The 24,344-nt window shown below is 35.3% G+C and overlaps 5 protein-coding genes and 1 long non-coding RNA gene across 7 annotated transcripts; 3 read left to right on the forward strand and 3 right to left on the reverse strand.

The window, feature by feature from the left end:
* Positions 1 to 1,559: 1,559 nt before the first annotated feature.
* Positions 1,560 to 4,804, forward strand: LOC109149817 (neuroguidin). Its single transcript, XM_019297819.1, has 9 exons — positions 1,560 to 1,903; positions 1,949 to 2,012; positions 2,184 to 2,271; positions 2,671 to 2,850; positions 3,091 to 3,264; positions 3,465 to 3,638; positions 3,740 to 3,894; positions 4,081 to 4,204; positions 4,575 to 4,804. The coding sequence occupies exons 2-9, from the start codon at positions 1,966 to 1,968 to the stop codon at positions 4,584 to 4,586; spliced, it is 954 nt and encodes a 317-aa protein (XP_019153364.1). The 5' UTR covers positions 1,560 to 1,903; positions 1,949 to 1,965; the 3' UTR covers positions 4,587 to 4,804.
* Positions 4,744 to 7,004, reverse strand: LOC109149818 (transcription initiation factor IIA subunit 2-like). Of its 2 annotated transcripts, none has more exons than XM_019297820.1 (4): positions 6,915 to 7,004; positions 6,621 to 6,768; positions 6,364 to 6,414; positions 4,744 to 5,110 (listed from the first exon to the last, which is right to left on the reverse strand). In XM_019297820.1, exons 2-4 carry the CDS (start codon positions 6,747 to 6,749, stop codon positions 4,970 to 4,972), a joined length of 321 nt encoding a protein of 106 aa, XP_019153365.1. In that variant the 5' UTR covers positions 6,750 to 6,768; positions 6,915 to 7,004; the 3' UTR covers positions 4,744 to 4,969. The 2 variants fall into 2 exon arrangements, with proteins under 2 accessions (XP_019153365.1, XP_019153366.1); XM_019297821.1 differs by having other exon boundaries at positions 6,905 to 7,004.
* A 1,086-nt stretch (positions 7,005 to 8,090) lies between these two features.
* On the reverse strand, positions 8,091 to 13,031 carry LOC109149758 (probable rhamnogalacturonate lyase B). Its single transcript, XM_019297718.1, has 15 exons — positions 12,944 to 13,031; positions 12,640 to 12,761; positions 12,430 to 12,489; positions 12,216 to 12,335; positions 11,973 to 12,092; positions 11,741 to 11,882; positions 11,266 to 11,436; positions 11,027 to 11,182; positions 10,321 to 10,427; positions 10,129 to 10,219; positions 9,488 to 9,629; positions 9,175 to 9,331; positions 8,854 to 8,970; positions 8,623 to 8,749; positions 8,091 to 8,350 (listed from the first exon to the last, which is right to left on the reverse strand). The coding sequence occupies exons 1-15, from the start codon at positions 12,986 to 12,988 to the stop codon at positions 8,114 to 8,116; spliced, it is 1,914 nt and encodes a 637-aa protein (XP_019153263.1). The 5' UTR covers positions 12,989 to 13,031; the 3' UTR covers positions 8,091 to 8,113.
* A 771-nt stretch (positions 13,032 to 13,802) lies between these two features.
* LOC109149757 (rhamnogalacturonate lyase-like) lies at positions 13,803 to 18,446 on the reverse strand. The gene is made up of 13 exons (XM_019297717.1): positions 18,232 to 18,446; positions 17,787 to 17,908; positions 17,638 to 17,694; positions 17,277 to 17,522; positions 16,993 to 17,134; positions 16,443 to 16,613; positions 16,209 to 16,364; positions 16,007 to 16,113; positions 15,569 to 15,659; positions 14,777 to 15,075; positions 14,519 to 14,635; positions 14,251 to 14,377; positions 13,803 to 14,133 (listed from the first exon to the last, which is right to left on the reverse strand). Exons 1-13 carry the CDS (start codon positions 18,271 to 18,273, stop codon positions 13,885 to 13,887), a joined length of 1,926 nt encoding a protein of 641 aa, XP_019153262.1. The 5' UTR covers positions 18,274 to 18,446; the 3' UTR covers positions 13,803 to 13,884.
* A 1,030-nt stretch (positions 18,447 to 19,476) lies between these two features.
* Positions 19,477 to 23,071, forward strand: LOC109149760. The gene is made up of 2 exons (XR_002049002.1): positions 19,477 to 19,600; positions 22,523 to 23,071. It is a non-coding gene; the product is annotated as an uncharacterized LOC109149760 (long non-coding RNA).
* On the forward strand, positions 19,594 to 21,679 carry LOC109149759 (pentatricopeptide repeat-containing protein At1g09900). Its single transcript, XM_019297720.1, has one exon. It carries the CDS (start codon positions 19,786 to 19,788, stop codon positions 21,613 to 21,615), a length of 1,830 nt encoding a protein of 609 aa, XP_019153265.1. The 5' UTR covers positions 19,594 to 19,785; the 3' UTR covers positions 21,616 to 21,679.
* Positions 23,072 to 24,344: the final 1,273 nt, after the last annotated feature.

Consider the following 24,344-nt stretch of genomic DNA (forward strand, 5'->3'; position numbering starts at 1 on the left):
GTGACCAAAATTGATAGAAATTGCATAGTCAAGGTACTAAATTAATATTTTTGAAAGTCAAGTGTTGCAATTAACACAAGTGCAATAGTCAGTGGACCAAAATTGAAATTTTCTCTTAAATTATATATATTTGATACACCAATGACCAAGTTATATATGGTAATGAATCACAATGTATCATGAAGAAAAAAGGAAATGGTACTAATCACATTCTTTTATAAATTTTGTAAGCAATTTTAAACTATTATCATCATAATCATTTATTTGTTATCATTTTCAAAATATATATCTATCAAAATACAATTAACTACATCTAAAAAAAATTAATATTCTAAATTACTACAAATTATCTTGTAATCTAGGTAGAGTCCAACTAAACCTATTGTACACTATTGGATCAGGTCAATCTATATGGCAAAAAAAAAAAAAAAAAAAAAGACAATATCTTTTATATGAAAACCTGAATGGAGAAAACTACGTGCCATTTGAGATTGACTAAACTAAAATCCACTGTTACTACCAAATAATACGGAGTAATACATATTAAAGCATACTATACTTAATGTATGGAAGTCCACTAGCACTAGTACGAGGTTATGAAGCTCTGGTTGGCGTGGCGCGAGTTGGGGGAGGGAGGAAAGCATTCCCCCACACTAGATAAAGTGTTATATTTATACCAAGAGCAATCACATTAGTGAGTTTTGCTCAAATTTTGAGAAGAAAAAATCAACATGTGTTTTTTGACTAGTGTGAGAATTTTTTTTGGATTTTTACCTCCGGCAATTTGTGTATTTTTTGTGGGCTCCCTGCTGACAGCATTGACCTGAAAATAACATGGCATGTTGCGGCTAGTTGGTACGTAAATAATGGTTTGTTTATTTATCTTTTTCTATGAATACCATCTGCGTTTTTTGTTTATTTGCTTCTTCTCTCCTCCTCCGTCTCTCTCCTACATGGAATGACAAAAACAAAATAAAAATATCAACTGAGATGGATGCTCTAAAAGTAATCAATGAGACATAATAATGGTAAATATCGATATAACTGACGTGACATTCGTTAATCTTACATTCACATCAATCACAACATGTGTAGGTTATTGAGGTGACAATTAGCGAATTTTTATTTTTTATTTTTTATTTTTTATTTTTTTGTTGTTATGATTAACTCGGGATAAAATTAATAATTTTGCTATAGTCAATGAACCATTTCAGTAATTAACTTTCGAAAAAAATGGTGCATGTGATGACCGAAATGGTATATTGACTATAACAAAATTACCAATTTAGTTCCGAGATAACAGATGTCTAACGGTTAGGACCATTTCAGGTAAGAAAAACATAATTAAAAATTAAATTGAAAAATTTTGAAAGCCAAGAACAAAATTGATAAAATCCTCATAATCAAGGGACCAAATCGGTAATCTACTCTAATTTCCTTACTTAAATTTCCAGGTTTACATTCCCAATACATCTCGGGTTGCGCAATTGGGCATGGATCCGAACCCGGATTACAAAAAAAAAAAAAAAACAAAAAAAAAAAAATAAAAAAACAAAAAAAAAAAACAAAAAACGAGCCGAGCCCGCGGGTCTAGGGTTTTAGAAGGGGTTTTCTGCGTTTTCGTACACTAGTCCATACGTAAAGAGCTCATCTCTACAACCCTAAATTTATGCAGGAGAACGCCGGGAAGATCAGACAAACAAAGAGCAATACCCAGCTGATAAAGGCCGTGGGATAGGCGTTAGGGTGTATCGCAGCGTTTTCGGGGAAGAAGGAATTGAGGGATCAAGTTAAAACAAAGCAAGACGCGCATCTATTCAGCCTAAGAGGAAGGAGGAGCTAGCTGCAGAAAAGAAACAAGGGTAAAGACATTGCCTCAACCTCTCACAATTCGTCGATTCCATTTACAAACCCGAACTACACAAGCTTCCCCTAACTGGTAGATTGGTAAAATAAAAAACTATAATGACCGAGGCTAAGACAACATCGGACATTGACGAAAGAATTAGCAGGCAAGTTTATTTATTTTTTTGTTTCATATTCTAACTGTAATCCAATTGAATTGTATTTTTTTTTGTTTTTTTGTTTTTTTTTGTTTTCTCTGGAAAAAGTTAAAAGATATACTTATTATACATAGCTTATGTTCTGTGTGTGCTTTTTTAATGTCTGGCTGAATGATTCAGACAAGCTCCTCAGCTGATTGGGGTTCTGAAGGAAATGAAAGAAGGTTTGGATACAGTGAGGTCCAAGGTGCAGGCTTTGACTACAAAGGTATTGAGCTTTTGTTTTTCTCAAATCAGTTTTCAATCGTTAGTTATCATACTTTTCTTTACTGATTGTTGTCAATGGCAACAGATGTTGCTAATTGCTGGATCAAAAGAGCCGATATTTACTTTGCTCAGTGGATGGGCTATCTTTTCGTTATTGCACAATTAACTTTCGTGAATGGTTTTCAGAAAATTACTGGATCCAACCTAATAGGAATTTAGGATATTAGTTATGCTTTGTGAGGAAAGAATGTTGGCAAAATAGAGAAGTAGGAGGTTGGTTTCATTTTTTATAAAGTTTGATATTAATTTATTCCTTATGAAAATAGGGCTAAAGAAAATGCAAAGCTTATATTAATATATATCCTTTCTGTATGTTGAACTTCTGCATTTCTTTTGGTAGGTGAAAGCGAATCAGTTTCCCACTGCAGATGGGATAAGTTATCTTGAAGCCAAACATCTTTTACTTCTGAACTATTGTCAGTCACTGGTCTATTATTTGCTACGCAAGGCCAAAGGGCTTTCGATCGATGGACATCCAGTTGTTCAGAGTTTAGTAGAGATAAGACTTTTTCTGGAGAAGGTATTATAAATGACCCCAAGTTATTGTTAAGTCTTGGCTTGCATCATTTATCTTTCTTCAATTTTATGTTGCCCATCTAAGGTGGAGAGGAGAAAATGACTTGGAGAACACCCCCCCCCCCCCCCCCCTCCCTCCCTCCCTCCCTAGAAGGATGTACTTTGACTTTGTTTTTGTTTTTGTTTTTTTTTTTTCCTTTTACTAAGTTTTTCTGTTTTCTTTTCAACTCCTTGCTTTGTGCAGATTCGTCCAATTGATAAGAAGATGCAATATCAAATTCAGAAACTCACTAGAGTAACTGAAAGCGTATCTGAGAAATCTGTTTTGACTGAAAAAGGATCAGATACAACCCAGAAAGAGGACCTGTTGAAATATCGTCCAAATCCTGATATGCTCACTAGCAAAACAACACTAGAAGTGAGTAACTTACATAAGAATAAGTGATAGTGTTGTTTTATTATATATTTTTTCTTTCTTCTTTTCATAAATGGGTTCAATTGGTCGAAAAATATATGATTAATGGCACAAAAAGTTGTGCCAATGTGAACTTTCCCTTTAAATAAGGGGAGCAAAATATTTGTCTGAGTGTTCTGATTCTCAATATCTGGCATTTGCAGGACTCTACTGGTGTCTATCGACCACCAAAACTTGCGCCTGCTATCATGGACGAAGATAAGACATCAAGACAGGAGAGAAATGCTTTGAGGAAGGAGCAACAGATGCTTCGACAGGCTAAACAAAGCACATATATGAAAGAGTTGATAGATGATATTGAGGGAAGACCCGAAGAGGTGTGTGACCATTTGGTTCATTTCTGCTATTTATTACTCCATATCTCATTTTTGGATGGCCTCCTTGTGTTTTTAACTATATCTAATCATAAAATGTGCAGTGGAGAGAGGTGGTTGGAACTGAGAGCAGAGAACTTAAACGGTACATGGCTAAGATGGAAAAACGTGAACAACAAGAAGAGGAGCAATTCACTCGTGCTCCTCTCACAAAATTGGAGAAAAAGAAAATGAAACATCTAAAGAAGTCACGAAATGGGTAAGCCAAATTAAGTTATGCTGTCTGATTGGTCTTTGACCATTCATGGATTATGCCATCTGGTTGATCTTTAGTCTTCGCAGAGATTTTTGGCCTGTTAATTTCAAAATTGCTAATGCATGTGGTTCATATTTGATATTTATCGACTTATAATCTGGTTTACCAATTGCTTTCTGGTTGTGATAGGTTGCTTGGCCTGACTGAGAGTTTCTATGATGAGATCAAGACTTTACCTTTTGAAGAAGGTGTTTCCGATCAAAAGGACTTGGGAAGTAGTGGTACTGTTGAAAGAAAGCAGAAGAAACGTAAGGTAATTGTGCAGAAATGGTATTTGTTTATACTTTATATTGCTTACATTTCCTTCAAATTTACTTTATGGCCGGACACTATATACTGATTAGCTAAACTGCATTCCATATGAATTCACATGATTTAAGAAAAATATTTTGTTTTGATGATTCCTTGAAATATTTTTACTTTTGGGGTTTTTTTATTTTTATTTTTATGGGGGTCCTCCCTCTTGTCTTCTGTTTCCCCAATTATCCATACACAAGTCAGCAGCTTTTCTTAGTCCTCTTTATTAAAGTTTTCGCGTTCTCTTATTTCTCCATATCAGATGACTGTTAAATATGCTCCCCTACACTCACCTCTTTGTTCTGACACTTAATGCCCACTTGCAGAGAAGGAACTAACCAACTCGACGATACTGGACCAACAGATTTCACTCGAGGAATGGTTAAATGTCTCTTCAAATAGTTTATCAAGCAGGAATTGCTTTGGCAATGGCAAGTTTTTTTTCCTCCATAAATGTTTGTTACTATTAAAAATGTATTCTACAAGGCAAGAAAATTTAGCACATTACCTTGAGAAATTTTGGATAAATAGAGTAGTGGGTGTTTTACAACAGGTATCTCAATCCTGCCTGTAGCCTGGAAATATAGCACAAGTAGTGAATCCCTTGCTCTCCCTCTCTTAATCAATTGTCTACATTACCCGAAACATAAATACGAAGTTTTTGAAACATGTTTATCATTCAGCCTTCACTGTAGGAGCAGTTTCTTTCATCATCCACTCTTCACTGTGAGAGCAGTTTTGAGTCACACGCCACAATCTTAACGCGACTAACGTTCTCCTGGCTTTCCTCGCTCTTGAATATAGCATCTTGTAAGATGAAAGTCCATACATTGTCACAGAATCTATAAGTGTGAAGATGACCCTGCAGCAAATATTTGGAAATTTCATAACATCAGAGGTGCATCTGGAAAAATTATACTACAGATGATGACTATTGGGAATTCAACCATCACATCGAAGGCTAACTATGTTAAGAGAATTCTGTTAGTCGTTTTTTGTTTAATACCAAAATGAGGTCAAATTGTAAAATCCTGCGTTCCAAATTTCCAACAAAACTGGAAACACCCATCACTATGGTCAAGGGTTTTGATGCAATAACTACCAACAAGCACGAAGCATATCTAATAGTGATAATATCAAATGTTAATAGTGATAGGCAGAGACAACTCAAGATGCAGTGCTTGTTTTCTACTTGATAGACAGAAAACTGCAAAATATAATGCAAATCACAAGATGGTAACAGAATGATAAGGCAACACTCTGGCTCACAAGTAAAGAAGATCCTACAGTCGTAGCAGTGTCAATGTTTGGTGGAAACATTTAACTATACAAAGGACTGAGAAACTAAAAGATGATTAAAAGAGGCCAAGCAAGAAAATTTATAGCCTAGATATTGGTGGAAGCCTACACCAATCATTGAGAGAGGACTAAAAGCAACCCGTACTCATCATTTTAGAAACTAGCAGCATCAAGTTGGTGTTGGTGGAAAAGTTGAAGTTTTGGACTTGACTCTACTCACTTTACAAATAAAGGGCAATCCACTCTTTTAATAGACTATAATAATTTGTCCATATATTAGATCAATGATGCAACAAAAATCAGGTGCATGTATACTGTTTTAATAGTCATATATCATCAAATACTATTTAAAAAAAAAATAAAAAATCACTAAATTAGTGCATAATGCAAGTAATATCCACATGGGACAATAACTGAAGAGATCCCTTCTGTAAAACTATACTTCTGTAAGAAAATAAAATCATGGTGTTCATATATAGTATTTAGCATCCCTATCGCCAGATTGGCATTATCTTCTCTTTGTATTACTCTTTCACATTACTATCTTGAATATAATTCAAACCTGCAATGCCTCCTAATCTCTTATGCTCTAATATTTGCGCAACAAAATGGAACCACAATGCCATTCAAATCAACCTACTAAAGTCAGCATTTTAAAACGTTATGTTTGGACATTTTTGGTTATTTCATCAGGTATTTGTAATTTGGACTATTAGCAGAATAAATGAGTAAACCTTGCTTAAATAGTATGGAGCAGTAATATAATAATATGCAATCAGCAAATCAAACAATGGTCTAAACCTACAAGAAGAATACCTTAATTGTAACCTTGCTCTTCACTTGAGACTCCAGAGCTTCAGTCATGGACTGCAAACCAGATAAAATGTGAAACAAGTCTAACAAAAGAATCAAAACTATTTATTTATTCGTAAAAACACACAAAAACATACAATGCCATAAAGTACACAGATTTACAGTTTAAAAAACTCCGCTTGTAAGCACAGAATATTCTCAAAAAAATTTATATATATGCACGATAAGACACAAACTTATGAACACAAATAACAATAGACCTTGTCGAACTGAACGAGGACTTGGATGGCGAATTCCGGGCTGAGGATACCATTGGAGACCATCTCGTCGAGCGTCTCCGTCAGGCACATCCCAATCGTCGATCTCCGATAAAGCTCGAAGGTTGCCATTCCTATTCCTTCACAAGATCTGCATGAAAATTGTTATTGAGCAAAAGAAAATGATCAAAATCAGAGAAACCGTTGATTCAGATTTGGAACTTCAACGCCAAAATTAAAGGACAAATTGAATTTGAAGATGAATCAATATAGAATCAGAGGAGTACTGGAAATTACGATTGAAGTTTTGGGAGTCAGAATGGTCAGGCTGTTGGAAGCTGAAGAGAGAGACAGTGCTGTCTGAAGAGAGGGAGGAGAATTGGGGCTTTTATACCCTAGCTTTTGTAGCTCAGTGCTTATATAGGCGTGCGGTGCATCGAAGGGGATGGAAAGACACAATTGCCCTCCGATTGATATTTTATCTCCTTTTTGGGAATAATATTAGAAACTAATTTAATTTTTTTTTCCCATATATTATAACATCCTCAATTGTTTGAGTTTTTACCATTTTTTTTTCAGTCCAGTAAAAAAAAGAGAGGAATGAGAGAAAATAAAAAAATAAAAATAGTTAAAGTGGCCACCAATTGGTGACTTTGGGACCATCCTAACAAGCACTTTCTAGTTATGCTTTTATTTTTTAAAAATTATTTTAAATCTCTGATGTGGCTCACAAAAAATTCATTCTCCTATAACATATTCATTTTTCTTTCTCCTATCATCTCTCTCTACGCCTCACCCAAAAACTCAACAAAAATCGCTATTGGAGAAAACCAATGTTATTATTTATTCACAACGCCATGAAAATTCATATTTGAAAACACCATAATTACTCTTTAGTTACAAATAATTGACAACAAGTTTTAGTTTTTATTATAGTGGCTAGAATATAAAATTTGATCGATTAAGATCATTTGATTTTTTTTTTTTTGGTCACTTATTAATCAAATAACCAAACTTAACTAAAATTGACTAATACACACCCTTATATACTAAATCAAATATTCAAACTCTTAGGTTTTGAACATATGGATGTTAAGATTAAGCATTTAGATAATAATAATAAAAAATAATGATAAACAGTGATGAAAGTAATATATCATGTTCAACTAGCTAAATAACTTTTCTAGAATTATAGTACGTGCATGAAAAGGAAAGTCCAGTTTTTACCGGTGTTAACTAGAATTTTTTTGAGAAGAAAAATTGAATGTATTAAATATGAAGAAAGATCGTCAACAAGATAAAACAAGATAAAGAGCCGGAGGGTCAAATCACTCTCTGCAACCTGACACCGAAATGTTTCCCGAGCAAGAATAATATGGATAGCAGGAATATAGATGAATTCTATAATTGTTGTATAACTTAAGAATGAAAAGTATTGTATATAAATAATACATTAAAATACTTATTTGTTACTCTTATGTACTTCACTATTTTATTTATTGAGGAGGCCCCTCCAATCTAATATAATCATACATTAACCCCTGGAATGGAGAGCTTCCATTTGACTGTGTAAAATAAATGGTATTTTCTCCTTGCACCAATACACTGCCACCCAACTCCACATTGAAGAGCCAATAAAGGCCATGAATTCCATGCCTTGCAATTGCATTGTCCTTCCCAACTATTCCACTTGAAAATAGAGCATCTTTGCTACTCGGATCGTTTAGTCGAACCTAGAAAATGTTTAATGTTAAATGGAAAATTATAACATCAAAATAATTTACAGTGTAATAAAGTATCAAATTGTATCGGATACAATCATGTATGGTTGTATTACTTGTATATTATTTGCATTGTCACGTATTGTCAACAATTAATCTTCATTGTATTTAGTGGGTAACCAAACATATCACATGTGATTGTATATGATATAAATTGACATTTTTAAAACTTTCATAAGTTAATATATAACGAACAATTTCGAATAAGTTAATGATTTACATACTTCCAAATTGGCTTGGACTGCCGAGGCAAGTGCCAACCTCAAAGTGTAGCTTCCATCTTGAGGAATGCTTTCAAGCTTGAACTTGATTTGCCATGTTGTGGCTTGATAGGTCGTCTCGTCCTTTTTTCTATTGATGTCAAAATAAATTCGTAATTACGATTATGCACTTTTTAAAAAATAGATTTACAGTCCAAAGAAGTTTAAGTTTAATGCAAAAACAAACTTCTATACCTAGTAACTTGAGCATAGAACCAGTCTTTGGTATAATCGCTTTGATCGACTATATAAATTAAATCACCATCAGGATATAACTCTGTGTATCTCTCCCATAATCCATACTGTCTAAACCTGACCATTAGTCGACACATCAATACTACCTTGCAATTTGGTCTATTAATCATATATTCATATCAATTAATTACTCCGAGTTCTATTTTATGCGTTTAGTTAACAAATAACGATTCAACTTTTATTTTATTTTATGCATTTGATTGTTTTAACGATGAACAATTCAATTTATAATATGTAAATATGGAAAGCACAAGATTGAACCTGTCTGGATGATTAACGAAGAGCTTGTTGATGTAATTTGGATTTGGGTCAGGAATGTAAAACTCGCGTGCAGAACGATCAGGGATGCCTATTTCCCATAATGTCGGTCCATTTCTTGGTGGTTCAAAAACAAGATCGTTCATCTCAATATTGCATCCTGATTTAAAAGATTGATTTTCACGATTAATCAATTTACCAATAACTAATAAATATCATCAATTGTGACACTTGTCACATGCAGTGCCATATTATTCGATAAACTATTTTTAAAAATTGGTCAAAATAATTTTTTTTTTTCTAGAGAGAATACAACCTGCGGTTATTGTGATTTTTGAATCATTCTTATAATCTCCAATAAATCCTGGGATCCATGCATACAGATTGTAGTCTCCAGTACGTATATTGGTGATCAAGAAATAGCCTCCCTCATCTGCTCTCGTCCAGAATTGATAATCCTGATAATAATATATAAATAAACGAACAAAAAACTATTATTTTTGGGTGACTAGGAAAATCACAACCATTATCTGAGAGTGTGCGTTGATTAAACTCCGATATTGTGTAACAGCTTACATATCACACAAGAGAGTAAATCACATTATTAAGATTCTGCGCAATAGGCTTATCAAGAAAAACAAAAATCAAACTCATGACATTCTGATACGAAATTCATGTTCCACCCACTCGCCCAGGGCCCCAGGTCACCTCTTTTGTAGCAACAAATAATTATTGTTGTTATTAATTACTCCGTATATTTTAATTTAAAATATAAATTTAAAGAAGTGTTTGAATGTTTCGTTCCTTTAAAAAAAATGATAAAAAAAACCTACAACCACTCTTTAAAGATACGTCCGGGATAAACCCCACTCACCTATAATAACCCGTAAACCACATAAAAAAAAAAAAAAAACAAAAAAAAAAAACCCTGCACTACTAGAAGAATCCTAAATTCACCTTGCATTCTCTTTGCCATGATCCAGCATCCCCTGGCGGAGCCAAACCAACATATGCACCACTAGCTGGCATACTATCGCTACTAATATATCTGCAAAAATAAATAAATAAATAACCATTTTAAATTTTTTTTTAAAAAAAGAAATTATATCTGGTAAAATTAAATAGAAAAATTTCGTATTACTATATTACCTGTCGAGGACTAACAATCTGCCACTAAGACTACCACGTTGAGACGACGACTGAAAATCTTCCGACGCCGGAAAGCTGTAAGGCCAGCTCTGAATTTCTACAAGGGACTGAAATTAACAATTATTAGTAATTTAATTTAATTTTATTTTTGTTGTAAATTTTACAATTAAAATTATTTTGACCATACAAATTAAATAATATATTCTATTTCAATCAAAATGTTAAGCTAACGGTAAACCTAGGTGAACACATATAGAGCCGTCAAAATGGACTTAGCTCATCGGACTATCCCGTCTCGTCCCGCCACGGCGTTGAATTTTATGACATATATATATATATATATATATATATATATATATATATATATATATATATATATATTTTTTTTTTTTTTTTTTTGTTTTTTTTTGAGTCGGGCTTTGGTGTGAGGTGGGGGACGACGTTTTGATTCATCTACCCGTGGCATATGATTTATCTCTTATTCCAAATCCCCAACTCTAAGGGTCCCCACACTCCGACCCGACAGAGTATGTGGGAGGATGTAAATCACGGTGACTCAATGGGCATATGATTTATCTCTCTTAATGACTTGCAAGTTATTGCACATTGCAGAATTTATTCAATACACACTTTTAGACAGTAACTTTGAATTTTTTTGTCACGAAAAAATAAAAATTGTTTAAAGACAATTAAAGTTGTAGGCAACCTGTGTTTTGGCATCTTCCCATAAGCGGAGAGGGTCTTCTCCTTCTACCACAGAATTAAGATATATAAAAACAGGTCCAAAAACTTTCTTCCATGGTTCACCTTGCTCAAATTTTGGCACTAGATCTTCTCCAGCATAATGGGCACTAAGAAACACCTGAAAATAAAAAGTTTCTTAATAAATAAATATATATATATATACACAAATTATTAGTTAACAACATGTAGGAATTAGTTTACCGCAAGATTCGTTGGACCAACATGAGAAGTGAGATTTTGTTTAAGAGGTCCACCAGATCGAAATTCATCACTAGGTGTAATCTGCCAAAATCCAAGCGGTGGTTCCATACATATCCATCCATGTACCTTGTGGTCTTTGTCTTCGCACGAGTATTGATATTTATCATCAACCTAATAAACCATAACAAATCTAAAGTTTTGTTTTGTTTTTGTTTTTGTTTTTTTTTTTTAATAATGTTATGTCTTTGTTTTCCATTTGATATGAATTAAATTCTTCCGAAAGGTTGAACCCCAACCGTAAGGACTCCCCATACCCGACCCACATAGCATTTGGGAGATTTGATATGAATTAAATTAATTTAATAGGTGGTTGAAATTTTCTATCACTTTTCAGCTATGGTTAATAATGATTAGAAAAGCTTAAAAACTCATAAATTTATATAAACATGCATGGTATATATTATATTATATATACCTCCCCTTTAAATTCAGGCTCAATGGGGTCCACCAGTAGGACTGCCTCAGGATAAGCCAACGGTTGTCCTCTTCCCGGTAACCGATCATCCGGTAAGGGCATGAATCTTTGCCTATTATCCGCCATTGCCATGTAGTGAAACCTTTATGTGTGTGTGTGTGTGTGTGTTTTGGATATAAGCAAAAATATAATAATGAATAGGATGTACGATTGAGATGGAACGAAGTTTTACTTGTCTTTTCTAAGCTTGAATGCAATTCTTGTCTCATCAAGGTTGAAGCCTGGCCATCCCTCCAAACGTTCGTAGATTGCATAAGAATAAAAACCGGATGATCCACGTAGCAGGACAAACCTAAAAGCTCCATAAGTAATAATTAATTAATAATTAGCACTAGTTTAATTAATACTATATATCTTGATTAATTAATGTATTAAAAAAATCTTAATTAATTAATTAAATAAACATAACAAAAACCTTTTGTCTACGTTAAGTGGAGCATGCTTTCCCTCCTGGGACACATCCCATGTTGTTGAGAACGAAACCTCTATCTGCTCCTCCGTCTGCAATATAACTTCATAACTTCTGCCCGTAATCCTATGTTTAATGAAGATTTTGTCGAGTTAATAGAGTTTAAGAACTTTATTTCTAACGGTTTTTGTATTAATTACGTGAACAAATTAAGGTATACCTTTCAAATGTTCCGGTTGTTCCTGTGCTTCCTGCTGGACTCCAAACAACATCCCAGTATCTAGATCAAATCATCAGATGATATTAACGTTAACACTGACAATCTAACGTACATATTAATCTATATTTTTCGAATTGAAATTAATTAGTCATAATTAATTAGCCTAGAAATTAAGAAATTCATTAGTGCATGTGTGCATATATGGTATACCCTCTGTTAGTTTCTTCATTAGCTATTTCAAGCAAATTGTTGACTCCATTGTAACATATTCCGGTAACCATACCGTCTGGTACTGAAAGTGTCACTTTGAGGATGCCATTATCCATCACCACCTGAAATTAATTAATAATGATTTTCAGCTGACTGGTTGAGACGTACTTGTGATGAAATGCGGAATTTCAACCAAACGATAATGTATAATAATGAATTTTTTTTTGTCATCTTTAGATAATTAATGACTGTGAGTTTCCATCATCATTAAAAAAAAAAAAAATTGTAGGTGTAATATTATTACATGGTTTTGGTCTTGGGCATACAATTTTGTCCCGAAGAGCGACATTAGTCTCTAGTTATCTTAGCTTGTCGGGGTTGAATTGTTGAGTAAAATTCTGGAAATAAAAAATAAAAAAAATCTCTTTTAGCTAGACATTAAAGAGGCGTATAGAATTGAATACATACCAAAAACTACAATTAAGCAATTTAATTAAGAAAATGAAAATTTTACATGAAACAACCCTACTTTACCTTCTCTTACCTAGCTCTTTGTATATGGCTTATAAAGCCGAAATGCATAAAATCCTTGGCCTACTAATATGCATATATGTAAGCTCGCTATATTTTGCTTGAATTCGAAACAAAGAAATTAAAGCGCGCACGCAATTTTATTTATTTATTTTTTTGTGGGGTTAGTCTTTACTTAATCGTCACCGCTGGTTTAGTTCAGTGGATATTAGCTTGTAAGAGTCGCCAAGTAGATGCGTCAAAGACAATTCTTTGACCTGAAACACTATTTACTCTATCCCTTTGATAAATCTAAGAGTCACAAAATACAACAAATAAAATAATGTTAAATGCTAACAATGGTAAATATCACGTAAGAATATTACTATGTTACTTTAAAAAACTTGTAAATAATGTTAGGAAAACCATATGCGACGTGTTCGACGGAGAAGGTGTTGACAAGAATCGAACTTGTGACCTTCAGATACAAGAGTTATACTTCACCACTCCTTTTTTTTTTTTTTTTCATGATTCCAATTGAATAGTCATAGGTTCGAACCCCGGTGGTGGGGCTTAGATTCTTTGGGCTAAAGTATAGAACAGATACTAAAGTATAAAACAGACACTGCCTTGTAAAGAATTCCAACAAAATAAAAAGAGAGAAAATATTTTATTTCATATATTTAATTTAACATTACATTGATGATTACAAAAAGGAATGAATTGAAGCTCACATCATTTAGGCATAGTAGGAGGAGCTTCTAAGCGAATATAGTCATACATAATTCCTTGAAATGGGCTCTGATTCCTGGGCTGAGTCAAGTAAATGACATTATTATCCCCCTCAACAAGCAGACTCCCCTGTATATCCACATTATACAGCCAGTATAGCCCATGTATTCCATGCCTAGCAATTGAGTTATCCCTCCCTATCAATCCACTGCTAAATACTGGCTTGTTTGAGCTTGGATCATTAACCCTAACCTGCAACCCAATCTTGGACCATCAGTAAATATTATGAACCCTAATTTTATTAATTGTCAATATACGTCTCTTACATACACAAGTTAGCTGGGAAAACAATCGTTCCTAAATAGTTACCTGTAATTCAGCGAAAGTTGCTGAAGCGATTGCCACACGCAATTTGTATACGTCATCATGGTTGACATTATCGAGTTTAAACTTGATTTGCCATGTAGTTCCCTGATATGTTTTGTCATCTTTTTTCCTGAAAATAAAAAGTCAACTAAATGTTAGGAGGCTAGCTTACTCGGTTATTTAATAAATGGAAAGCATTCTTTGAAGTAACTAGAGCAAACAAAAGGTATGGTATGAGTATAAAGTTATGTTCATTATTGGACTTGCATACCTTGTGACCTGAGCGTAAAACCAATCTTTTGTATAATCGCTCTCACCTACAGTGAACACTAGGTCCCCGTTTGGATACAACTCTGAGTATCGTTCCCATAATCCATATTGTCTAAACCTACAAAAATGTAAAAACAAACTTGTTATTAGTTCATGTTGTTGACTTTGTAACCACAAGGTTTCAAGTTTGACCCTAGTGACCTTTTTGATTTAAGACAGTCAATTATGGACAACCAGATCAGACATAGCCGGCGCTAACCTGTCAGGGTGGTTAACATAGAGCTTGTTTATATACTTGGGGTTGGGATCAGGAGCGTAGAATTCAGCAGCACTGCGATCAGGAACGCCGATCTCCCACAGTGTGGGTCCTGCCCTCGGAGGCTCATAAACCATGTCACCCATATCAATAACACTGCCTGAAGTTATGGTTATGGCGGCTTCGTTTCGATAATCTCCGATGAATCCAGGGACCCAAGCATACATATCATAGTCGCCGGGGCGTATATTGTTGATGGAGAAGTAGCCATCCTCATCTGCAGTGCTCCAAAATTGATAGTCCTAGTGGAATTGAAGAAAATAAAATGTTATTATTTAACTTTCAATCTTCATTTCAACACTCCCAGTTCTTATCTATATATAAAACTAATATTGTTTATTAGTTTATGCTAGGATCACCAACCTTAAAAAACACTAGCATATATAGGCCCTGTTTGGTAAAATGGCTGTTAGCTGATTGTGTTAATTAGAGGGTATAAATAGTTGATAACATTAGCTGATTGTAGAAAAGTGTTTGGTAAATTAGCTTACCTGATAGCTGTTTGGTATAATTTCTTTTCTCAAAAAGCTAATTGAAAAAGTTGTTAGGAGTAGTTTTTTTAATTTTAGCCTTTTAGAGTTGCAAAAAACTAATTAACCAAACATTTATATTGATATTTTAACTAAATCAAACAATTAATAGTGGTCAAATAAGCCAAAATTGGCCTATAGGCTAATTTTTTACCAAACAGGGCCATAACCAAAATAAAAATATCAAAAATTAACCAAAATTTACCTTGCATTCTCTTTGCCAAGATCCAGCATCTCCAGGTGGAGCCAACCCCAAATACGCACCATTAGCCGGAATAAGATCATCAGAGATGTACCTTTTCAAGGCAATTTCAGAACTTCAGACATCAAATCTTTAACACTTTCTTGGATGTACAGTGTGGCAAAATACTTGTTAAGCCCAAAAGGGTAAGAAATTAATTAAATCATTCCAACTCTGTTTTAATGGAAGCATATGTTCCATCTCAACTAAAAGTCTAATGATAGTTAGATTACGTATAGTTACACATATATTATATGTTCAACACACCCTTCACGTGTGCCAGCAGGCAGCAGTTTACTTTTGATGGGTCAATTTGAAGACATGTGCTCCATCTCAAAGAAGTCTAAGTTGATAGTTGAATTGCTGTTTAAATATTATATATGCATGGTCAACAGTTCTTACTTGTCGCTGATTAATAATCTGCCACTGACACTTCCACGCTTGTCTGCTGATGGGAAATCCTCTGATGCTGGAAAGCTGTACGGCCAGCTTTGGACTTCAATCAGCATCTGCAGATCAACACTATAGTAATCTTAGCTTGTTGGAATTTTAACATTAGACTTGTCTGTCAGACAATTCAACATTTTCATCTGCTAAATTAAACCTGCTGTTTGGCGTCGTCCCATAAGGTGAGTGCATCTTCAGGTTCCATTGCAGAGTTGAGGTAGATGAAAACAGGACCAAAAACTTTCTTCCAGGCCTCGCCTTGCGCGAATTTCGGCGATAGTTCATCGCCGGTGTAATGAGCGCTAAGGAACATCTGACCAAATCATCATTACAAACATATATAATGTGTAACTATGGGTGGATGTCCTTAGAGTACGTAGAGGCAACTTACCGCCAAGGTGGTGGGGCCCACGTGGGAAGTGAGATTCTGTTTCAGGGGCCCACCAGTTCGGAACTCATTACTGGGCGTGATTTGCCAGAAACCTACTGGAGGATTAGTTGATATCCATCCGTGGACTTTGTTATCCTTGTTATCACATGAATATTGGTACTTATCATCAACCTGCAGTTAAAGTGAGTCATTCAACAGAATGAAAACGCAACAAAAAAGACAGAACAAGAATGGAATCCAATAAATTTATGGCAGAAACGGTCAGAACCCACTGGTATAAAAAAGAACAAATGAGACTAACTTTTCGCTACCCTTTAATAAGGACGTGAAAACCTCAAGGTTTTCCGCGTCCCTAGCATACGGGTACAAGAGTAGGGGATGTGCATATTTGTACTAGTGACCACATAACCGAGCCATAATGCACATGTGCCAAATCAGCAGGATCTAAAAAACTGAATTCAATTGATTAATTAGTCTCACCGGACATGATGACGTAGTACTTTTTTAATTTTTTAACGGGATAGGACTCTGAATAGAAACAATATAATACCTCTCCTTTAAGTTCAGGCTCAACAGGGTTGACAAGTAGGACTGCTTCCGGGTAGGCAAGGGCCTGGCCTCTCCCTGTTGATCTGTCATCCGGCAATGGCATCAATCTTTGCCTATTGTCAGCCATAGCCATGTAATGAAACCTATAACGTTCAATAACCATTAGTCCATTATACATATATACTCATTTCTGCTAGCTAGTAATCTTTGAAGCCTGACAAATTAAAAGGAAATAATAAAACTGCCAATTCAATTCAAACATGACACCTTATTATATCTTCTTACTTGTCTTTCCTGAGCTTGAATGCAATCCTGGTTTCCCCAAGGCTAAATGCAGGCCAGTCTGGCGAAGCGACGTGCTCATAAATGGCGTAGGAGTAGAAACCAGAAGCCCCGCGAAGCAAAATAAACCTTTTATCTATGTTCAGTGGCACAAACTTTCCCTGCAGGGAGGGATCCCATGGCCTTGAGAATGATACTTCCACCTGTTCTTCTGTTTCCATTATAACACTAAACTTTGTGGCTTTGATCCTACATTATATTGTAATCACACAATTGCAGAAACCAGTGTTTATATATGTCTTTGATTAGGTAACAGGCCGGCTATAAGGTATCAATGCAAGTTTATTAATTAAAAAAAGCATACACTTCAAAGATTCCAGATTTCCCAGTGTCGGTGGCATTCCAGACCACATCCCAGTATCTGCAGATCAGACATATAAGCAATGTTAATAGTTGCCATATATATTTCCTCACAGATTCATGTAAAATGCAGACTGTATGGTAGAGCTTTACCCTCTGTTAGATTCATCATTGAGGACTTCAAGAAGATTGTCAATATCATTATAGCGTATGCCAGTCACAATCCCCTCTGGATTTGATATTGTCACTTGAACTATGCCATTATCCATCATCACCTGCACCACAACCCCTCATATTACATATTATTGTCAATTTTATTTTTTATTTTTTTTGGTAACGAGGAAAATTGCAGTCACTACTCGAGGATGTGCATTAAGTAAATCCTGCTTTGTGACCTTATCCAGCAAATGACCACAAGGAAGTAAATAAACTAGGTTGCCCATAGTTGATCGGTTCAAACTAAGAAGAAAAATAGTGTGCTATTTCATTTGACACAAGGAAAGTGCTGAATGCTGAGTATATATAAATAATAAATATGCAATTTCACTATAAGCTTAAACTTTTAGTCGAAACAAAAGACATCAAATTCTGTCCTTACATGGCGATCTTGTATGTACAACCGGACACCAATAGGCGACATATCTCCAACACCTGAATCCTCTTCAATTCACAACAAAGAATTTGAGCTGAGCTAAGGCTACCTGCAGAGTTTCAACTTTCTATTTTCATGCAAAATTTTGCACTGCTAATTAATAATGAAGATTCTGATTTCTGAGCTGAAAATTGTGCCTTAAATAGTAGTATTATTGCCACCCTGTAAGCACACAGAAATGGCTGCTGCACTGTTGCAGTATATATATATATATATATATATATATATATATATATATATATATATATTGAGAGTTGGATTCCTTGGAGAGACAGCAATTGTTTATGCTCATGGCTTTAGCTTTACTAATAATCTCTTTGCTATCTTTCAAGTGCTGTTTGGTGCATTGGGTGTATCTTGAAAGTAAAGTGGCATAGACAAAATTAATCTTGCAGTACACTTTTTGTTGAATGATGCAACTTTAAAAGGACCAAAATGTATTCACATTACAAATGAAGATCTTGTTTGAGTTATATATTTTGATGATGATGGGGATCAGATTGTTCTAATGGTGAAAAACTTGGGCAGTATCTATCTTTCATCTTCTGGATTGTTATTAAGGCCAACAATCTGAATCTTCTTTCTTTTAAACCAAAATAACATATAGTTTGGAATTTCTTGATTATCAAATTGCTATTAATTTAATTACTTAATTAATTATATTCAACTTAATATGTTAGGCCAAATCACTGTGACATTTGAAAAAAAAGTACATTTAAAAAGTTAATCATTGTCAAATTAACGATAAGTAATCTGCTTAATATGTAACATTGAACACAATTATATTCGTTTTGTTCATTTATGAGGATTTAATGGAACTTTGAATTGAGATTTCTTTTGTCCCATTAGGATTTTTTTTTCTTCAATTGAGAGTTCTTTTGGTTGGTTTGTGAGTGTTTGATGAAATTTTTTCAATTGAGAGTTATTTACACGGTTAGCTCGTTATTATTATACTCTGAATTATAATTCATATTGCAAAGTGAATTACTGATATACAAATTCAATTTTAATATACTAAATGTTTATTTTTAATGTACTACTCTATACTATCTAAAATGAATTTATTGTAAATTAAAAATGATCTTTCAATATACTAAAAATGAACCTTTGTCGGTAATAGTTGACATTATAATTTGCTCTTAGCATGAATTTTGGCTTATTAGACACATTATCCAATAATAAAAACATGTGAAATTATCTTTATGCCCTTCAAAAAATATATATGCAATTGAAGAGGATAAGAAACGAAAGCCGAAGGCTCTCGCTCTCAGTCTCTCCTGGCCTCTACCCGCTGTTTCGGCCAACCTCCACCACTGTAAGCCCTCTCCTTCCTTTCTCTATAGATTGTTCTTTTGCTGAAGCCTCTAAATGTTGGAAGCAGCTTCATCTCCAAGCCTCTATCTTCGCGTAGCTCCGATTACACGTTGCTTATTTACTTGATTGGTTTTGATGCTTTGAACTGTTAAATTCAATCGTTAAGTGAGGAATATTTTGGTTAAAATGGAGTTAATGGCGCCTATGAATCAAACCCGTGATGGGTTTTTCTCCTTTCATTGCATTCATAGTAATTCTAGAAATCACAGTTTTGGGGTTAGTAGCGGTATCAGTTCTGCGAATTTTTTTGTTGCCCGCAAAGCTAGATTGTCAGTGGTTTCTGTTGGTGGTGGAGGGAAAGGGAAACAAAGGCGAAAAAAGGTGTTTGCTCTCTCGAGGATTGAAACTATAAGGAGTAATGGTAGTAGGCTTTCTAGGGTGGAGAAAGGGTCATATGATAGGCAGGGTGAAAATGAGGTGATTATGTCTAATAATTTTGAGAGTAATAATAACCTTAGGAGGCTGGTGAGCAATGGGAAATGGGAGGAAGGGTTTAGGCATCTCGAGACTATGGTTTACCATGGTGAAATCCCGGATATTAATGTGTGCACGAGTTTGATTCGGGGGTTTTGCAGAAATGGGAAGACTAAGAGGGCTACGAGGATAATGGAGATCCTCGAGGAGTCGGGGGCTGGTCCTGATGTTATAACCTACAATATCTTGATCGATGGGTATTGTAAGTCGGGTGAGATTGGTAATGCATTGAAAGTGTTGGACCGAATGAGTGTTTCTCCTGATGTTGTTACGTATAATACTATTCTAAGAACTTTGTGTGAGAGTGGGAAAATGAAGCAGGCGATGGAGATTCTTGATTTGCAGTTGAAAAGGGAGTGTTATCCTGATGTCTTTACTTATACGATTTTGATTGAAGCTATGTGCAAGGAAAGCGGTGTAGAGCAGGCAATGAAGCTGCTGGATGAAATGAATAGTAAAGGATGTAAGCCCGATGTTGTAACTTATAATGTCCTAATTGACGGGATTTGCAAGCAGGGAAGGTTGGATGAAGCGATCGAGTTCATGAACAATTTGCCTTTAAATGGTTGCCAACCTAATGTGATTACGTACAACATTATCTTGCGTAGCATGTGTAGTGCTGACAGGTGGAAGGATGCCGAGAAGCTGTTTGGTGAAATGACTAGAAAAGGTTTTTCTCCCAGCATTGTTACCTTTAATATACTTATCAATTTCTTTTGTAGAAAGGGGCATTTGGGTCGGGCGATTGATTTGTTGGAGAAAATGCCAAAGCATGGTTGTACTCCTAACGCCCTGAGTTACAACCCATTAGTTCATGCTTTCTGCAAGGAGAAAAAGATGGACCGGGCAATTGAATATCTAGAAGTCATGGTTTCCCGGGGTTGTTATCCTAATATTGTGACCTATAATTCATTGCTCTCGGGTCTGTGCAAAGACGGGAAGGTTGATTTTGCAGTCGAGATCTTTAACCAGCTTAGTACAAAAGGCTGTTCTCCCGTGCTTATCACTTACAACGTAGTGATAGATGGGCTATCGAAAGTGAGGAAAACAGAACGGGCCATAGAGCTTTTGGATGAGATGAAGAGAAAGGGTCTCCAGCCCGATTCATTTACTTACTCTTCACTTGTTTCAGGTCTTTGTAGGGAAGGAAAGGTCGATGAAGCCATTAAGTTGTTTTGTGACTTGGAAACATTGGGCATCAGGCCCGATGCAATCACCTACAATACTATAATGTTGGGACTTTGCAAAGCTCGCCAAACAGACCGAGCAATCGACTTTTTGGTTGATATGGTGTCAAAGGGATGTAAACCAAATGAATATACATTCACTATTCTCATTGAAGGCTTAGCCCATGAAGGGTTTGCAAAGGAGGCTTTGGAATTATTGAGTGAGTTATGTTCAATAGGAGCTGTGGGAAAGAGTTATCCTGAACAGATTTTCATGAAAGATGTAGCTCAAAAGCGACTTGTCACTAAAGTGTGATTCACCCTTTGTTGTGCATTTGGTAGTATACACTCCATATGTTTATAAAGTCATTTGCTTTCAATTCTCATCTATGCATATTTTTGTGTTTTTCTGCTTTAACCTTAGCTTGTTAGCTTTATAGCACTTAGAGAATTTGTTCTTCTGTATAATAAAACAATTACTAAATGCTAAGGGAGTAATACCATATGGGAGGTCATGAGATTGAGTCTCGGTAGAGATAGTGTTGACTCTTTGTGCTTCAACAGGTTGATAAAGTATAAATGAACAGATAGTACAATATAATAGTCAACAATATTCAGAAGAAAAAAAATGCTAAGGGAGTATTTGGCTTTTTTTTTTTTTTTTTTAATAGTATTATTGACTCTGTTACACTACAGTATTTGTTCATAACTACTTTCTCAACTTACTAAAGCACAAAGAGTCAATATCGCCTCCACTGAGACTTGAACCCACAACTTTTCATATGAGAGAGGGAAAAAAGTATGATTGATGTTAAACCACCATTTTCAAGTGATTCAACATATGAGTAAGCAGTGTCAAACTGGGAATTATGAAGTCTATAAGCCAAAATCAAAATAAAGCATCATTCTCTAAGGTACCTAAGATTCCCTTGGCATGTCAAGTCAAGCTAAAAAGACAAATCCCTACTTCTCCAATGGCATAATGCTTTCTTCCTTTCCCAAACCAATGCACTGAAAAAAAAAAAAAAAAAAAAAAAGACAAATAATTTTGCAATTTCTTGAGTTTAAAACATTACATCCATACAAACTATACACGGGGCAACTCTCTTCACTCTGATCTCTAGCTTAACTAAAATATCTTATTCTCTTCTTAGCCACAGACAGTGGCTCCAAAATTTTCACAAATAATAATAAAATCAACAAAAAATTTCATTTGTTTTTAGTGATTTCATATTTCTGAAGAGAGAGAGAGAGAGAATGGAACAGCAGTGAAGAAGCCATGGAGAGAGACGAAGAAGGGCGGTTTACCTCGTGCTGGGGACGTTTGAAAGTAATGATTCCTTGGATGAGAGGAAGAAGAAGAAGGGCGAATCATCTGCTAAAAACGCAAGGCAACGATAACGGCGTAGGGTGCGGGATAACGACGACGAGCGGTAAGTCGAATTCGGCCGGAACATTCCGTTATAGTCCGCTGAGCTATGCTCAGAATTTCGACCGCGGTTGCCCGCTCGAAGACGATGAGGATTCTGCGCCTCTGCGTTTTTCAACGAGATATGCTGCGGCTTCATCCACCAAATCTTCGAAAGGCCGGTAAGGCTGTATGTATATATACATATATACTCCGTATATACTTATCACAGTGGTAAATATGCTTAATTGTTTGCATGGATGCGTTATCTATGGAGTTTCAATCTGCATGGAAGCAGATGAAAGAATAGAAACTGTTCACACATTGTTTATGGAGTAATTACGTATATAGAATTGAATACGAACTGTCTGAATTGAAATCCCTTTGTAATACTACACATACTCTAATTTCTACTCTATTTTTTTTCATACTTATGTTGTAGTCCGGTACAGGAATTTTATTCCATAAGAGTTCATATATCATTTTTCTTCGGATAATTCAAGTGTTTAGCTTGATTCCAACTACTTTCAAACATATGGTTCTTTATTATTCATTCATTTTGTCTCATTTTATATGTTCTGATTATTACTCATTTCTCTACACTGTGGGTGAAGTCTGCTTTGTGACTCAACAAAAGACCAGAAATGTATACCAATCTAAGTTATTCATAACTGATTGACTGAAACTAAGAAAATCAATAGATAATTTTTAAGGGAAAAAATGTTCAATTTCTAATTCCTAGTATATACCATTATTTTGTGTCTAGTTTTATAATCTTTAATTAACAGTTAGTTTTACAGGCATTGATATAAACACAATCAAGTTGATCTTTAAAAAAAAAAAGGCTAAATACATGTCAAAACATTGAAAGAAAGTACAACATAAAAGACCAATGGATTTCACAAAGATGGATAAAGTGCAAGAAATCAGAATGACAAGGAATGTGGGATGGAATACGAAGTTAAGCCACCGTAAACGGCACCAACATTACCCAACGTAGAGATCAAAACGTATTCTCTCATGCTAAAAGGGCCTGGATTCAAAGCAAACTCGAAATCAAATGCTCTCAGGTAGATCCTCCTCTTCGGCAGACGTTTCGCCAGGACGACGGCGATCGGGTACGCCACCGCCATCGTCGTCACCATCGACATCACGCTCTCCGCCGTCTCTTGCAGGTAAAATTTGTTGATGATTATTAGGAAAACGCACGACAAGGATCCCAGCAGTAAGACGCGGAACGTCCACACCATTTGGTTTTCATCTTCCTCCTCGTCGTCGCCGTCGCCTTCGCCGTCGTAGAATTCTCTCTGCCACGAGGCATCTTCTTCTTTCTCCGACGGCGGCGACGGTGGTTGCCCTGATGAGGCGTCTTCTTCTTCTTCTTCTTGTGATGAGATTGTGTGCGTAGATCTTGGCGCGCCTCTTCGCTCTGCCCTATGCACATGAGACTCCATGGTTTGAATTTGGGGGAAATGTCTTAGCAACTTGTCAAGATCGCATGGGGAAATAGTATAATATGGTTCAGAATTTAAATACGGGTTATGTATTTTTTAGGCATGTAACACAAAATCTGGACACTATGCATTAGAGCATCTACATCAGAGGAGAAATAGTGGAGAATTCACTACTTTTGAGGC

The sequence above is a fragment of the Ipomoea nil genome, unplaced genomic scaffold, assembly GCF_001879475.1.
Source record: "Ipomoea nil cultivar Tokyo-kokei standard unplaced genomic scaffold, Asagao_1.1 scaffold2159, whole genome shotgun sequence".
NCBI classification, from domain to species: Eukaryota; Viridiplantae; Streptophyta; class Magnoliopsida; order Solanales; family Convolvulaceae; genus Ipomoea; species Ipomoea nil.